The sequence below is a fragment of the Halichoerus grypus genome, chromosome 7 (genome assembly GCF_964656455.1).
Source record: "Halichoerus grypus chromosome 7, mHalGry1.hap1.1, whole genome shotgun sequence".
NCBI lineage: Eukaryota > Metazoa > Chordata > Mammalia > Carnivora > Phocidae > Halichoerus > Halichoerus grypus.
This window is the reverse complement of record NC_135718.1, coordinates 93,222,449-93,238,693: the sequence shown is the minus strand read 5'-3', so window position 1 is coordinate 93,238,693 and position 16,245 is coordinate 93,222,449. Positions and strand designations below refer to the sequence as shown.

General features: G+C 39.1%; 1 protein-coding gene across 2 annotated transcripts in view; it reads right to left on the bottom strand.

The window, feature by feature from the left end:
* Positions 1–2,633: 2,633 nt before the first annotated feature.
* The window catches only part of ADSS2 (adenylosuccinate synthase 2), a 34,167-nt gene continuing 20,555 nt past the window's right edge, over positions 2,634–16,245 (bottom strand). For both annotated transcript variants that reach the window (XM_078077901.1, XM_078077902.1), the window contains 9 exons: positions 15,852–15,918; positions 15,486–15,593; positions 14,495–14,576; positions 12,302–12,428; positions 10,863–11,017; positions 9,209–9,333; positions 7,449–7,546; positions 5,000–5,149; positions 2,634–3,781 (listed from right to left, as the gene is read on the bottom strand). In XM_078077901.1, the coding sequence (XP_077934027.1) occupies positions 3,729–3,781; positions 5,000–5,149; positions 7,449–7,546; positions 9,209–9,333; positions 10,863–11,017; positions 12,302–12,428; positions 14,495–14,576; positions 15,486–15,593; positions 15,852–15,918 (965 nt within the window). In that variant the 3' untranslated portion in view covers positions 2,634–3,728. The remainder of the gene's footprint in view (positions 3,782–4,999; positions 5,150–7,448; positions 7,547–9,208; positions 9,334–10,862; positions 11,018–12,301; positions 12,429–14,494; positions 14,577–15,485; positions 15,594–15,851; positions 15,919–16,245) is intronic.

The window sequence follows — 16,245 nt, the reverse complement described above, 5'->3', positions numbered from 1 at the left end:
TCCAAGGGACCAAGGTTAGCTATTTGATATATCCCCCTACATACTTTGTCCAAGCTTTAGATCAATAGTTTTCAATTTTCTCCTTCCCTTCCCCACTCTTTCCAAATGGAGTTGCACAGTAGAAAACATGCTGCACTCATGTCAATGTGTCATGGTCATCTTATAATCAATACATATTGATCTAACTGGATGCTTTTAAAGGTTTCATAGAAGATCGTGGTATGCCATTAATGGACATTCATGTGTTTCTAATGATACAATTACATGCAAAATAGGGCTGCTTTTGGGAGGGGATGGAATTGCTGGTGAGTCAAAGCATTTGCAAATAAATTGTATCAGAAATTGCCAAATTACTTCCCCCATATTGCAGTAATCCCCCTCTGCTAGCAGTATATGAAAGGGCCATAGCACTGACTTTGCATATTTACCACTCTGTGAGATTGGAAGTGGGATCTCATCGTGTTAACTCACATTTTCCTCTCTGCAGGGACAGTGTCTGCCTTTTCATGTTTTGGGCCATTTACATTTATTTTTCTGTGGATTAACTGGTATGTATTACCCTGTCCATCTTTTCTGTTAGTTGTCATGTTCTTACTTGTGGCAGCTGTGTGTGTAAGGGATAGGTGTTGAAATATTTTTTCCTAGTTTGCCGTTTGTTTTCTCAGGGTTCTTTGTTTTTGTTTTTTAATGAGCTTTAAGTATTTAAAAAATTATTTGATTTGGTCAAATCTGTATGTATTTCTTTAGGGTTTCTAGGTTTCCTAATTTTTCTTTACAAGGCTCTCCTGAAGATATTTTCCTGTATTACTTTCATTAATTAAAGCTTTTATAATTTGAGTTTTATTCAATCTGAAGTTCATATTTTGAGATTGTTTTCCTATCATTTTTTAATGCACTTTCCCAATGACATGAAATGCCATTGTTGGACTCTATCAAGCTCCCATGTAAAGTTGCACCTACCTCTGGAATGCCCAGTCCATTCCCTTGTGTATTTGTTCATTCCCATGACAATATCACATAGTTTGACTACAGGAGCTTAACAGTGTTTTAACACTCTCCACAAATTCTTTTTTCAAAAATATCTTAGGAATTCTTGCACATTCATTTTTCCACCAAAGCTTCAATTACAATTTTGTCCAGTTAGACAACCCCCTGGCAACTCTGACTGGAATGGCATTCAACTCACATACTCAATTGTGAAGGACATTCAACTCTATCACTCCATTAATATATAAAAAGTAAATATACTAAATAGGCCGTCTCCCCATTGAAATACCTTGTTCCACCATCTAGTTCCCTTCTACTGTGCTTTAAAATTTGGAGAGCTTGTTTCTTTTCAGTTTTTTTGTGTCCCTGTTATGCCCTCGTAAGCATATCTATTACATTTTGGCCTTGGCCTTTTCTTTCAGGGGAAACATATTTTGGTTATTTGGCAGAGTGCTCCTCCAACTTCTTGCCAACTTCATCCGCCTCACCAGCCCCTCACTCATTTTTTTTCAGTTGCTCCAACTTTCCAAAGTGTTTCCAGCCTCTGGGTCTTTGTCCTGTCCCTCTGACTACTCATCCTCTTAATCTGTTTGAATGCTATTCCTGCTAAAGGCCATCTCTGACTCTTTCCAAACAGATTAAGCTCTCCTTCATAACACCCTGCACTTTACCACTGTAGCACTGATCGCTTACAAATAAGTTTGTCTGGCACGCTGCTCGCAATACACCACCACACCCCCAACACCTAGCAGATTCCAGCAAATACTCTTGTTCAATAAAGATCACTGTAATACAGTTACCTAGGATTTCAAACACTGAACTGTATCTGAAGAACAGAACCTCTCTCTTAACCAACTTATTTAGCAAACAGCTCACTTCTAAAAACAGAATCACTCAACCTGGTCAAAAATGAGTAAATGTCCATCAACATCAATAGATTTGCACTTTTTTGGTTTAGAAAAAGAAAAAGCACTGACTTGGAGAATGCTTTTTTTGGGGGGGGGCGGTAATCTCTATACCCAACGTGGGGCTCAAACTCACGACCTGAGATCAAGAGTCACATGCTCTTCCAACTGAGACAGCCAGGTCCCCTAAGACAGTTTTTATTTTTTTATTTTTTTTAAGTTTATTTACTTTTTTAGTAATCTCTTTGCAGAATGAGTTCTTCACATCTGCCTCTGGACCATTACTAAAATTGTTTCAGTAACCCAACACTTTCAGCCAAGATGAGAATGTGGACTTAAAAAACCTCATTTCAACTCGATTTGTAGTTCAAGTAGGAAGATAAAGGGTAAGGAGAAATAAAAGCCCATTTAATTTCCATTAGAATAAATAAAAATTATTTATTGTAATATTAAATATAAATTTTACAAGAAGGTCATTATTGGTTGGCAATGGGCTTGTAAGATCATCTGTACTATCCTTTTTGTTTATTGAATCCAACAAGGCTGGCTCTATTTTAGAATTTTCTGAACTAAGTATTAATAAAAATATGTCTAGTGAAGACAAAAGATATTTACATTCTTAACTAAAACTGTTTTGATGTCTCCCCACCCTATCCCTACATACTACAGGGATAAAGCTCTTCCATATACTAGTATTACCAGTACTTCTTTTACTAGAACAAAAACACAATACACAAACCATACTAGAAATATTTGGTTCTTTTTAATCAGCTATTGATGGTATAATAAAATAAATTTAAGTGGCACCTAATTTAAACATTTAAAATAGTTCACTGAAGGATAATCTACAACACAGTATATTAAGCCTAATTGTCAAAATGACACCTCTTTTTTTCCAAGAAAGAAAAAATAAAGGCATGATCAAAATTATGACTGACCATTTGGGTTCATTTGGACACTTATATAGATGATTCTGTAGGCATACTGGCAGGCACAATGTTGAAAATCAATCCACTAGATTTAGAAATAACGGTAAGATAAAAAAGAACAGCTATACATTTCAGAGTTAATGCATGAAATTAAAGAAAAATATCCACTAATTATCACAACGATCTTTTAATGACTAATTTTTTTAACATTAAGATTGTTGTTTTAGGGAACACCTTTCTCTGGACATTTAATTAAATGTCCAATGTATTAAATAATTTACAGAGAGAAATAAGTTTTGTGTTCTGTACAAATTAAAGGATACATGAATATAATCCCCTCCCCCCCGCCAAAGCTCAAATTTGCAATGGTCTCAGCAGAAAATAAACAGTTCATGAGTTAAACAGAATTTAAAGCATTACAAAAGTTTACAGAACCCTTCGTTTCATCATTTTTTTTCTAACAGAAAAGATCACAATGACAAACTGAATGATCAGAATGTAAAAAATATTTGTGCAAAACTGCATTAATTGTTCTTCCCATTTAATAGAGGTGAAACCTAAGAACACACAATGACAATAATGAAGAAAAACTACACTGAAAGGAACTCTATTTCAGATTTCCAACAACATGGATCAAACTACGACTGAACACTGAGAGAGGACGTGGCACCGTGAGCAGCAGGAGCATCACATGATTCGGCAATTCTGCCAGCGAAGCGGGCTGACACTGGCACACGCCGAAGCTTCTCTCCACACAGCCGGCCATCTGAAGTGACTGCAAACAACTGTAGGGCTTAAAACTCACTTCAGTGTCCTTCTTCTTGAAATTTGCAGATCATAAATGAAATATTTAAGAAAGTCCTTTCCCCCCTCCTCAAGGAGCGTTTCTTGTTATCACTGGAAATCCTTAGAAGAGTTGAATCATAGACTCTCTGGATTTACCTACACCGATCCATTTAACTGGTAGGGGGGAAAGTACAAGAATAGTATTAATTCATTTATAATGTTCAATCCAGGGTCACTATTTAACTTTGCCAGGTGCCTTCTGTTATCCTGTGCTGTCCTGCTAGAAGACTGGGCTGATTTCTAAACAGAACGTGCAGTCAACATCCAGCACAGCCTTACCAGTTCCAGTTTGAATCACGTGATATTTCCAAGTCCTCAATGCCTAATAATTAGGTTAGCAAAATACTGGCCTAAACCAGCAGAGACCTAAAGAACCCTTAATTAAGTCCCTAATAACTAGATAAGATAGGCATCTTTGATAAATGCAGGATGCTAAGAGGTGACAGTGTAACTTCTCTATCTCAAAAAAGTAGAAACATCTGGAAAAGAATACTATTTTAACTTGCACAGCCTGAACCAGTCTACAGGAATCTCTAAATATTGTACCACATGGGTTAACCTTTATGGAATTTTACACAGGCCATTGTTAATTCACTATTGCTTGTATTTCAAAAAATGCTGACTAAGAGCCATAGCAAACATGCTGACTAAATTGGACATCACGCTGGCTGGGGTAGCTAGCAATTTGGAAAACAAGACTTGTATTTGAGACGAACCACAATACAAATCAGAGTATATAATGAATTCTACATAGAGGACACCTTCTACCCACTTTGCTTTTGTCTCTCCAATCTCTACCAGTACAAGTAGAAGGAAGACTTCCATTAACTAGTCACAGCCATAACCTGGTTATGCCTAGTCCCTGGCCAGCTTGTTTTTTAATAAAGTTTTATTCTTTCCTCTCCTCATATTTTTTCAGACTGGATTTCCTATTTTCTGTACCTGTTATTTCCTAACTATTCAAGAAACTCTCCCAACTCCCAACGGTGGTTTAATCTCGAGTGGAAAAACCACAAACCATTTTTGGTGGAGGTGAAAATACAAAAGGATTTGTGACTAGGAGGGAGAAAGGAACAAGCATGAATGTCACACGGTAAAAACCAGAGTAGCAGAGAATTAAGACAGGGTCAAAACAGTGTGAGGTAACCTACTGCCTTCAGGCATACAAAGGATTTAAAAAAGATGACTATCTTTACTCTAAGAAATAAGGTTATTTTGTATTTTCCTGGGCATTGATGCAAATCATGAACACTCTACAAAGTAATAATGATCTTTTATTTTATCTCAAAGGTAGAAATAGAGAAAAGAGAGTTGTTCATAAAGTATACTTACTTGGAATCTGAAGCTCATCTTCAATAAATCGAACGTAATTTTGTGCATTAACAGGTAGTTCTTTAAATGTCCTTGCATTTGATATATCTGTGTTCCAACCTGGGAGCATCTTATATTGAACTTCAACTTTATTTAAGACTTCTTGGTTTGCTGAAAGTTAAAGAGTAAGTCTGTTTTTTCATGGTAGAACGCTGCCTATTGCCAAACAGCTTTTTGCTGTGTCAAAGGTTCATGATCTCTTATGAAAATCCTTGGAGCCAGAGGTGTTTTGGAATGCAGTTTCCCAGAGTGCAGGAAGGTCAGACAGTGCATTTACCACCTGAGGCAATATTTTCATAATCAAACACATTCCTGCAGCAACAGGACTCTTCACTCTAAGCAGAGAGATTATTAGCTCTAATATGAACTCAAGTCACGTTTTGCTGTCAAAGGACTTCGATGCCAAACTTTAAACTTTCCATTCTGAGAGCTTTTTAGATTTCCACACTGTAGATTAGAGATTATGGACCTGCATAAAGGCAGCAACCTCACAGAAAGGAGACTTGCATACTTGCTCTCATCTGGGAAATCTACTGATTTTGTGACTGTACAAAGCTGAGCTGGAAATTTCCTTCATTATCTCACCTAATCATTTTCTCTGTATCCATATCCCCTAATAGAAATGGACAGTGTACGAAAGTAAGAACAGTTTCTTTGACTAGAGACAGTACAGCGGATGCTTGGGGATTCTGTCCAGACTTCCCAAGTCAGCACTCAGATGCTCATTCCACTGCCCACTGAGGACTCCCGCTCAGAAATTACCGTCCACTGAAGGGAGCTGCCTCCCCAGAACAGCCCACATCCCACGACCGGTCAATGTGCACAACAGGCAGCACAAAACTACAGGTTCTGAGAAAAAGAAAACTCACAAGCAAGTCCTGAAAGTACTCAACTCTCTGCCCAGGGACAACTTCCCAGCCTCTGGAAGTCAGGACGCTAGAGTCGGGGGACAAACAGCGGTCCCACTGAGCTAAGAAGGCAGATAATCAGGTTTCAGCAAAGCTGAAATGGCTCAAGCCAACACGGGCAAGCGTCAGAGAGGAGGGAGCTATGTGGGGAGCTCCCAGCCCTCAGAAGTCCAAGTGAAATCCCCATTGCTAATGTTCAACTTCACATGGAAGGGACCCATGGGACCACTGGAGGCTTACCAGATACTAGCTGTCACCCAGCTGAGTGGGACAGATTCTAGAGGTCAAGCCACGCTGGCAGAAGGAAAGGGGCGGGGTACACTGGAGCTCCAGCACTGCCGCATTGGGGCGATCTCTTTATGCCTTGGTAACTCTCCTGGCATCCAGCTGAGATAGCAGAGAGGCTGCTCCTTAAAATTAAAAACCATGCTCAAGAGTATAACTGACTGCAGACCTTCCATAAGGAAGCCTAAAACCAAGCTACCAAGTTCCACAGAGGAGACCGAAATTCGGAGACTGACCCACACCAGGTTAGAGGTTTGGCAAACACCCTGGGCTCTTCACATAACTATACTAACACAGCAGAAAACCACGCTTATACAAGTTCAAGATGATCAGCCAGTAATTCAACTGTCCCCTAACACAAGAACCAATACTCTTCAGAGGAAGATAACAGAATCTGAGTCACTACAATATAAGCACATTCAACCAGAAGTCATTAGTCCGCAATCAAGGAACCGAACTGGAGATGGCCCCTCGGACTAACAGATAATGATTTTAAACGTGTTTCTAAGAATTTAAGGTGATCCTCGGTTCCCAAGGACTGGTCGTCATCAGCAAGTCACAAAACCTACAAGCCTACCAAGTTTCATTAAGCTAGTGAATATTCCTTTCTTTGGCATATTCCCAGGCTTACAGGATGACTAAACAAATGAATGGTTCCTATTTCTGGAAGCTGGAAACATTTATGGAACTTCCTGAGTAACTGAAGAAATCCTATAACTAAAGATATGCCTGAAGAAACAGTACCTCATGTAGGAAGTCTCCCTACAACCACCCACTTTTGACATAGGAGATCAGAAAAAATCATTCATGTGGCTTGAAGAACAGGGTGGGTAAATGTATTAAGAGCCTGCTTACTTTTACGAGCAGCACTCTTCTCCTACCCCACGTTTCTCAAGGAAGAGAAGAACGCTACACAGAAGTTACTTTCAAAATAGGGAAGATGAGATTCAGGACCAGCATAGCTGGCTGGGCTCAGAGGGACCGTGTTTCTTCTTTCCTATTTTGAGTCTGAACACACGCTTATTACTGCAAGCCAGGATCCAAATGCATAGCAGCTATGAAACAAATGCCAATAACATGTGAATATACTTTTGCTATTCACAAAGAACATATCAACCCTGTGGCTATACATCATAGACTATACATAGGTACTTTATGAAACTGCTCTAACACGTTCACCTAATAATATTCTTTTTTTCACAGACTGAAAAAAGTACCTGGGAAATGAGGTATGATTTCACCATCTAACTTGTAAGCAACTCCAACTTTGATTTCCGTAAACATGTCCAAAATATCCAATTTGGTAAGTGCCAACCTAAGTGGAAGGAAAGGCAATGTTCAAACAGCAAACTATTAAAGGCCCTAACATCTAACTTGACGAAGAAGTAAAGGAAAATTCATACAAAGCTAAACATTCCAAAGCAATTCTGAAAACTGGTTAGGATTATATTCTAAAGTGTGCCACACATAAAGTGTGCATTTTCCTCATAACAAAAAAATGACTTAACTGATCTACTTGTGAGTTACTTTTCTAATAATTATATTTTCCCTGATTGATCCATACCACCTTTATTTATTTATTTATTTATTTTGAGAGAGAGAGTGCGCACACAAGTGGGAGGGGGAGGAGCCGTGGAGGGGAGAGAGAATCTCAAGCAGGCTTCACGCTCAGTGCAGAGCCCAGAGCATGGCTTGATCTCACGACCCTGAGATCATGACCTGAGCCGAAATCAAGCGTTGGACGTTTAACCGACTGAGCCACCCAGGAGCCCCACTTAGCTTTCTTATGATGGATCAACACAAACCTGAGGGACAGCAGCCTGGAGTAAAGGATGAACTCTGTGGGACACAGCAGAACTCGCTGTTCCACATGGAAGACTACAAGATACATGTACATTTACATGTAGGCCATCGATCCTCATTTCTTTACTCTGGTTATTATCACCTCCATCCTTCTGCTCAGAAATTGTCAAAGCAAAGTGAGGACACCACATCAAGGACCTCTTCAAGATACATCAAATCTCCCAATAAACTGACTGGGAAACAATTTTAAGGGAAAATCTATATAATTAGCTAAAACAGTAAGTTTGGGATTCTTACCCACAAATTTTTTGTCCTTTATTCTGTTATTTGCTGGAAGTTAAGCCTAATTAATACAAACAGGAGTACATTTATTTACATATTTATGTACATGTGTGAATAGCAACTTTTTACCAAGTGATTTCAGAGAGCCAGGCAGCACACTATATGCTCTCTCACTATATTTCTCACCTAATTTTCAAAACACTCACATGTAGTAGGTAATAGCATTGTCTAGATTTTAAAGATGATGAAAAAGGCACAGAAAGAGTAACTTGACCAAAGTCCTGGCACAACGCATGAATCTGAGATTTGAAAACAGAAGTTAGGAGCACCTGGGTGGCTCAGTCGTTAAGCGTCTGCCTTCAGCTCAGGTCATGATCCCAGGGTCCTGGGATCGAGCCCCGCATCGAGCTCCCTGCTTGGCTGGGAGCCTGCTTCTCCCTCTCCCACTCCCCCTGCTTGTGTTCCCTCTCTCTCTGTGTCTCTGTCAAATAAATAAATAAAATCTTTAAAAAAAAAAAAAGTTAGACATTAATCAAGCCTATGCACTAAATCGGTTATATTGCCTCCCCTCCATATAAGCAAAATGCACCATCTACCTACCTACCTACATACCTCACTTTCCTCTATACTTACATGCATATGGGAGTAACATGATTCCTTTTTCCCAACCGTGGATATGTACGAAGACAACCTGGGGTCCTTTCCCTTGGGTACCCTTCCCCTAGATCTTGGTCCACCCACTTGAACCTTGAGCTACAATTTCATCTGGAGGCTAAACTGTGAACTTTTTCTACCAGGGCACTACTTTTCAAGTTTGCACTCCACAAAATTTAACCTGTGGTCATAAACTGTACCTTAGTTTCCTGAAATAAATGTTTCTAAGAATACTCACGCAGTAAATCCATTAATCATATGAGCATATTTGAGCAAAACCAGGTCCAGCCAGCCACACCTTCTTTTCCTTCCAGTGGTTACCCCAAACTCTCGACCTCTTGTTTGTAATAATTCTCCAATTTCCTAGAAAACAGAAAACAGGACTTTAGGATTATAATACCAATGCTGTCAATCTAGTAGAATTACATGTAAGATCATATACCAAGTCAAAGTCTTACAGAGATGAACATCTTCCAAAAAATAACTAAGTGGAAGACAGAATTCCATACCGATGATGGATCATATGTGAGGTAGGCATTATTTGGAAGAGATCCACTTTGGGCTTCATTTTTTACCATTTCTTTAAAACCGGTATTTTTTACAATGTTAGATAACTTCTTAAAATTTAGAGTAACATAGAAAATGCTTCATATTAAAAACAAGGTTAATTATTTATTAAAATAGACAAGTTAAGCCAATTGTTCCAAGAACTGTAGTTCGATGAGCCTCCCGAAAACCAGAAGACAAACTCTCAGCTAGTCAGTCGGTGTGGACAGCACAATGCCCTTTTGACATTGCTCAAAGATCTAAGCCACAGCCATTCCCTACAACCCAATTTTTCACTTATCATCTATCTACTCCCTAATTTACACCTTTCTGATTAAAGTCATCATTTCACTACCTCTTGTACTGACATCAATACAACTATGTGTTTTTTAAAATGTTGCTCTGTCAGGTTTGAATCCCAGCCCCGTCCCTCTGAGTGACTTTGCACAAGTGATTTCAGCTCTCCGTGCCTGTTTCCTCATGTGTAGAAGGGGGACAGTGACACCACCCAGCTCCCCGAGGGTCATGAGGTCCAAAGAGCTTCCGAGTATACAACACTCAGACAGTGCCCCACCCAACGTCACCGCCGCGGAGCTGTTGGCTGGGAACAGATCAAGTCTGGAAGTCACTCTTCTCAGCCTCGGCTCCAGAAAAGCTCTCGGGAAAGGCAATTCTTATTTTTACCCACTTTTTTCTCCTCCACTATCTCAACCTCCCTCATAAACCCACCTTCCTGTAGCATGGCACTTAAAATTACCTTTAAGTTCTCTCTAACCCTTTGTCTTTTGTTGCCAATCTGCTGTCACTTAAGTGAAAAGCACAGGAAGAATTCATCAAGGGAAAAAAAGCAGAAGTTTTATTTTATTTTTTATTTTAAAGATTTATTTATTTGACAGAGAGAGCGCGCGCACAAGCAGGGGGAGCGGCAGGCAGCGGGAGAGGGAGAAGCAGACTCCCCGATGAGCAGAGCCCAACCTGGGGCTCGATCCCAGGACCCTGGGACCAGGGCCCGAGCTGAAGGCAAACGCTTAACGACTGAGCCACCCAGGCACCTCCCCCTTCTTTTTAAAGATTTTATTTATTTATTTGACAGAGAGAGAGAAAGATTTTATTTTAAGATTTTATTTATTTGAGAGAGAGAAAGAGAGAAGGCATGAGAAGGAGAAGGAATCTGAAGCAGACTCCCCGCTGAGCATGGAGCCTGACGCAGGGCTTGATCCCACAACCGTAAGGTCACGACCTGAGCCGAAACCAAGAGTTGGACTTAACCAACTGAGCCACCAAGGCACCCCAGAAGTTTTTATTTTAAAACTTTCGGAATTGGATCTACTGAAAAATAGGCTTACATTGTCTTGCTCTGTTGGGAAGGCACCAATGCCAACTCGAGTTGTGTAAGCTTTCACGACCCCATACACTTCTCCAACATTTTGAGGGGGCATTCCCAACCCGGTACAGACACCTCCAACTGTACAGTTCGAAGAGGTCACAAAAGGATAAGTTCCTAAAAAAGAAACAAATATTATACACACATAGATATATATATTACTCTGAAACAGAATTACTGTGAAAAATCTGCATTTGAGTACATTCTAGGTACTGGACAGACTTGACTATAACTGCCCTCTCAAACCTCAACCTTTAGTCCTTGATCCTTTCTGTCTGTAATGAAATCAAAACACAGGTAGTTAGAGCTATCCCTGCGGTGCTCAGTCTGGGGAGGTTTCTTGAGTGTGCACAGTTACTCAGCTCTGTATGGTAGGTACTCACCTAATGGACTGCTGAATAATTTCATGCCAAAACCCTGGCGTTAGGCTAACTATTCCACTATGTAGACTTATAATCTATGTGTTTTTAACATGTTCCTATTAGTTTAAAAATGAATTTATTTTATTCCCTTGATATAGATTTTTAAGATACAGCCACAACCTAGAGTGACACCAGTATACTAAGAACTTTGTGGTATTCATTATCCTATCTTCTGATCTCTATTAAGGGAATAATCCCAAAAATGATGAGAGAAGCTAAGAGGGGTGTACTCCCCCATCCCCAAAGATCCTGTTCCTACTTAAACTATCCACTAAGCTAACCAGATACTCTGCTTTCTTTCCAGATTCCACAGGCATATTATGGAGTCAAAAATACCTATCTACAGTAATAGAAATACACTTTTTCTTTAATTGGTATACTTGGAGTCAAAAGCCAATGAAATGTCAGTAAGACCTGAGAAGAGACTTATCTTTGGAGATCATGTTCAGAGGGAAAGGCCAACAACCTAACGGGGCAGTAGTTGGAAAAAGTTAAAGCCTTAACTTTTTTAAGATGGAGGATGCCCTAATCCATTCAGAATGTCACGCCCAGGGAGTTAAACGGATTTCCACAGATCTTAGAATAGGCATGTTTAATGACAGTGTTGATTAGTTTTCAATATTTAAAAAAAGGCTGAATTAAAGGTAAAGATCCTTCCATAGCATTCCCCTAATCATCTTAAAGTTCCAAGCAAATGGAGCATGAACCAAACAACGGAAATCGGTTTACAGAATCCCAAACCCACTGACCCAAATAGTGATTTCATTTTTCTCCTGAACTACAAATCGTAACACATGCATTGTGTATTCCACAATATTGCTTTAAAAAAAAAAAGAGATTAGTAGATGACAAACGTCCATCATTCCTGAATATACAAGCTAAAAGCCTTGTTTTAAAACTCCGTAAGGCAAACATTAATTATTTATACCCTAAGTACTTTAGGGCTCAGTTAAGCTCCCACAAGTCATATCTCACTTACCAAAATCAATATCTAGTAGTGCTGCATTTGCACCTTCTACCAAGATTTTCTTTGGTGGTCCATGCAGGGCCTCGTAGAGGAAGTAAACTCCATCTCTCACCATTGGTTTAATCCTTTCCATATAACCCTGTAGACAAAGACAAAAAACAATTTCAATGTGTGCTAATAAATTTACAACATGACCAGTACAAGTAAAATTCACCTGACTGTGACAAGGCAAACTTAACTCTTGCAAAGCAGAAGGGGGTTGGTGACCATGCTCACCCTACTGCATATTTGGATTAGCTTTGGTCTCTTGTCCTGATTTTCCAGAACCAGAAATGAGACCCTAACTCAAGAACAGTAGAGAAACAATGAAATTCAGAGGTTCTACATTAACCTCACTGCAAGTAATGATGACCACCTTCCATTCTTCATAAACCAGCTCTCAAGAAAATAAAAAGAGCTAAGTATATTACACTGTGCTTTTATATTTTGTGAGGTATTTAAAAAGCCACATTTATAATCCATGTAACCACAAGTTTTGAAACTTGCATCCGGGTGATTGTCAAAATGTTGGTGCAGGTCACGAGTGACGTTGCCAAGCATGCAAATAGTGACAATTGTTAATATTCTTTTGTCACTGTATTTCATTACAGCAATATCTCAGCAGTATTACTAGTAGATAATATCAAATACTATTTTACACTGAGCATTGTAAAACTCTCACAAAACATTAAAAGTATTAATAACACTGCTTAATTTTAGAATTCAACTAAAAATGTAATATAAACAAGAATTCCCCCAAGGCCTAAAGTATAACTACAATAAAACCTAGTTTTAACTATGTTTCCATATTTGGCCAGTCTAGTATGGAAATTCCACCATCCACTCATGAACTAACCGAGTATGTTACACCTACTGATGAAAGTCTGGTGTCCCCCCACCCCCTTGGCTCTAGTTTCCTGCTTATTCCTGGTTTAGACCTTTTGTCATGCTGGAAATGACCATGCCATTCATCATGTCCCTTATTCCTTAAAGTGCTGGTTCGACATATACCACCTATTAATTCAATCTTCTTCCCCAATTCTGTTCGTGATTATTCATCTGCTTTACATTCACATGAAACATGGATAAACAGAACCAAAGAGCCATATCCACATTTTAGTGCATAAATATTTCCAAGTTGCCAGGAATAAATTGAAAATATTTGTTTCATGACAGAATGAAAAGAAGATGGCAGTCTATTCTAAGCAACAACCAATACACTGAAATCTAAATTCCCAACATTTAGAATCTTCCTGGGAGGTCTTTTTTTTTTAAAGAAATTTAGTGAGTAGATAGGCCTAAGGTATACAACCATTCTAGAATGGCATATGAGGTTCATAAATTCCTATTCAGCTCTGGAATTCACGTTCATACCTATTTATAGAAGAGAAGTAATAATCATATACATAGGACCCATCTTGAAATGCACCAAACATCAGGGACGAATGTAAGGGTAGAAAGGGTAGGAGATTTGCCTACTGACGAATTCAGGCACCACTGACAACTGAAAGCGGCCACACGTGGACCCAACTCTTGGCCAATCACCTTCTTTGTCTTTTAAGACAAAGTGCTACAGACACTGGCCCTGTGGGGCATCCTTCCAGAACGGGCCGGCCAGCTTTACAAGTTATCTCCTGCTGTCCCTTCTGTTGATCTATGCTCCACATTGCTAAAAGGGATTTTTATATAATACAAATCTAGTCTTTTTTTCTGCTCAAAATTACTCCATAGCTTTTCCTTAACCCCAGGATAAAAGCCAAACTCTCTATCATTGTGCATAAGACCACTACAAGACCCGTGAACTCCTCCGCTCTGCTCCCCACTCAATCTTTTGTTTCAGCCACATCATGTGAAGTGACTCAAACACGCTATGTCCTTTTAGGTAGGCCTATATGCTTTTAGACATAAAAAGGACAAGTAATTCACTTTACCAGTTCTCAGTTCCAATGCTTTACGCATATCTGTATGGCATTTACTATACTATAAATTATTTAACATATAACTTCTCAGTCACAGCGTAATTTCCATAAGGGAAATTAAACACTCCACATTCTTCATTCTTAGGTTTGCAGTTCCTAATGCAAAACGGGAATGGATGAAAGATCTTAGATGCCAATCTGGCAAACAAGTTTTAAAAAGGACATTAAAAAGGCCAGAAAGCACTACCTTGAGTTTTTGTAATTCGCCTTCAATGTCGATTTCCAGAGTGGGGTATATAGATTTGTACTGGTTAGCCAGAACTCTGAACCTGAGAAGTAGAGATAAATCAAGACAGTAGCTCAATTAAAAACAGTCTGAATAACATCATTCGATTCAAATGGTTTCTGTAGGTAAGTGTTGAAACCACTTATAACAAATGAATCCCAAACTGAAGCTCCATTCTAAGAAATAAAATCTAAACAGATCAGTCATATGAATAAGTGACACACTCAAAAACAGTATTTTTTATTCAAATTTAGGAATACCAACAACATAATCGGGGTGATGTGCGTGGAGGGAAGAACTAAAATCTGTAACAACACTTCAGTAGGAATTTTACTACACTGTGTGAAAAATAAAAGGGGGCGGTCTGCATGATGCTTTTAAGAGAGACAGAGGTAGGGCTTTGATGCCACCTGTTACTAAATACAACCAACTAACTCTCCATCACAGAGTCACCATATAGCTTTGATGATGATGATTAGGTTTCTCATGGAGATTTTTCTAGAGAGTAAGTGTCAGTGAGGCAATTTCTATTGTTTAAGGGGAGTCTGGGACACAAGAGTTCACCAGTACCTAAGAGCCTAATTATGTCTAGGTGGCGGGGCAGGGGGTCTCCAGAACTGAAAATCTGAGGGTCAAGACTCTGGGATGTGGTAACCCCACCAAAGCACCCCCCGGAATCTCTGTTTCTCAGCAAACCATCCCAAACTCCAATCCTTAAATATAATTTTGGCTTTGCCTTCTTAGGGTACTGCTAGGATATCATCATGAGGTTACTTTTCATGAAGTTTAATTTGAAATTAAGTAATAAAAATAACTTTAAAGTCCAAATAAAACCAAAAAAGCCAAACACCACTCTTCAACTAGAATACTGATTTTACCAATTTGCATCCTGGATTTGAAAAATTCCAAAAATCCCATTTGCTCTTGCCACTCTGAAACACAAGTTAGTTACCTCTCAGAGAAGCCATCAAAGTCAGAAACCAGATCACACATCCGCAGTCCACTCCGAGCAGCTTTGGAAGAATAAACTGGGCCAATGCCCTTTTTTGTGGTACCCAAACTTAAAAATAAATCAGAACAAGCTTTGAGTTAGACAAGAAAAATGGAGTTCTTGTGGTCATATCATCACAAAGAATGAAGGTACTTTGACTACTTTCTGTTTTGCTATTTTCTGTAAGTTTATTTTCACAATCCTATGGTTTCTCTGGAGTCTAAACAGGATATTCTAATAATTTTTCTTAAACCTCTGGCCTAGACTTTAAACATTAGGGTCTGGATATGCTTAAACTGCACCGAAAACAAAAACAAAAAACCCTACTTTTTTCCTGCTTGTTCTTGTCTCTGTTGCTCCTGGATACCATCAGCTGCTTGATGAAAATCGAATACTGAGAGGAAAAAAAAACAAATCACGGTTATTGTTGAAACAAAGGTAATACAGAAGGAGCAAAACATACTGAATTTTAAATTACTTAAGCTATAAATCCCTTCAGCTTAATTTCATCATGACTAATCAAACAGATACATTTTTTTTTAAAAGATTTATTTATTTATGAGAGAGGGAGGGGGAAAGAGAGAGAGAGAAAAAGAGGGAGGGCAAGAGCAGGAGGGGCAAAGGGAGAGGGAGAGAGGATCTTAAGCAGAGTCCGCGCTAGGAATGGAGCCCGATGTGGGGCTTGATCTCATGACCTGAGCCAAAACCAAGAATTGGAGGC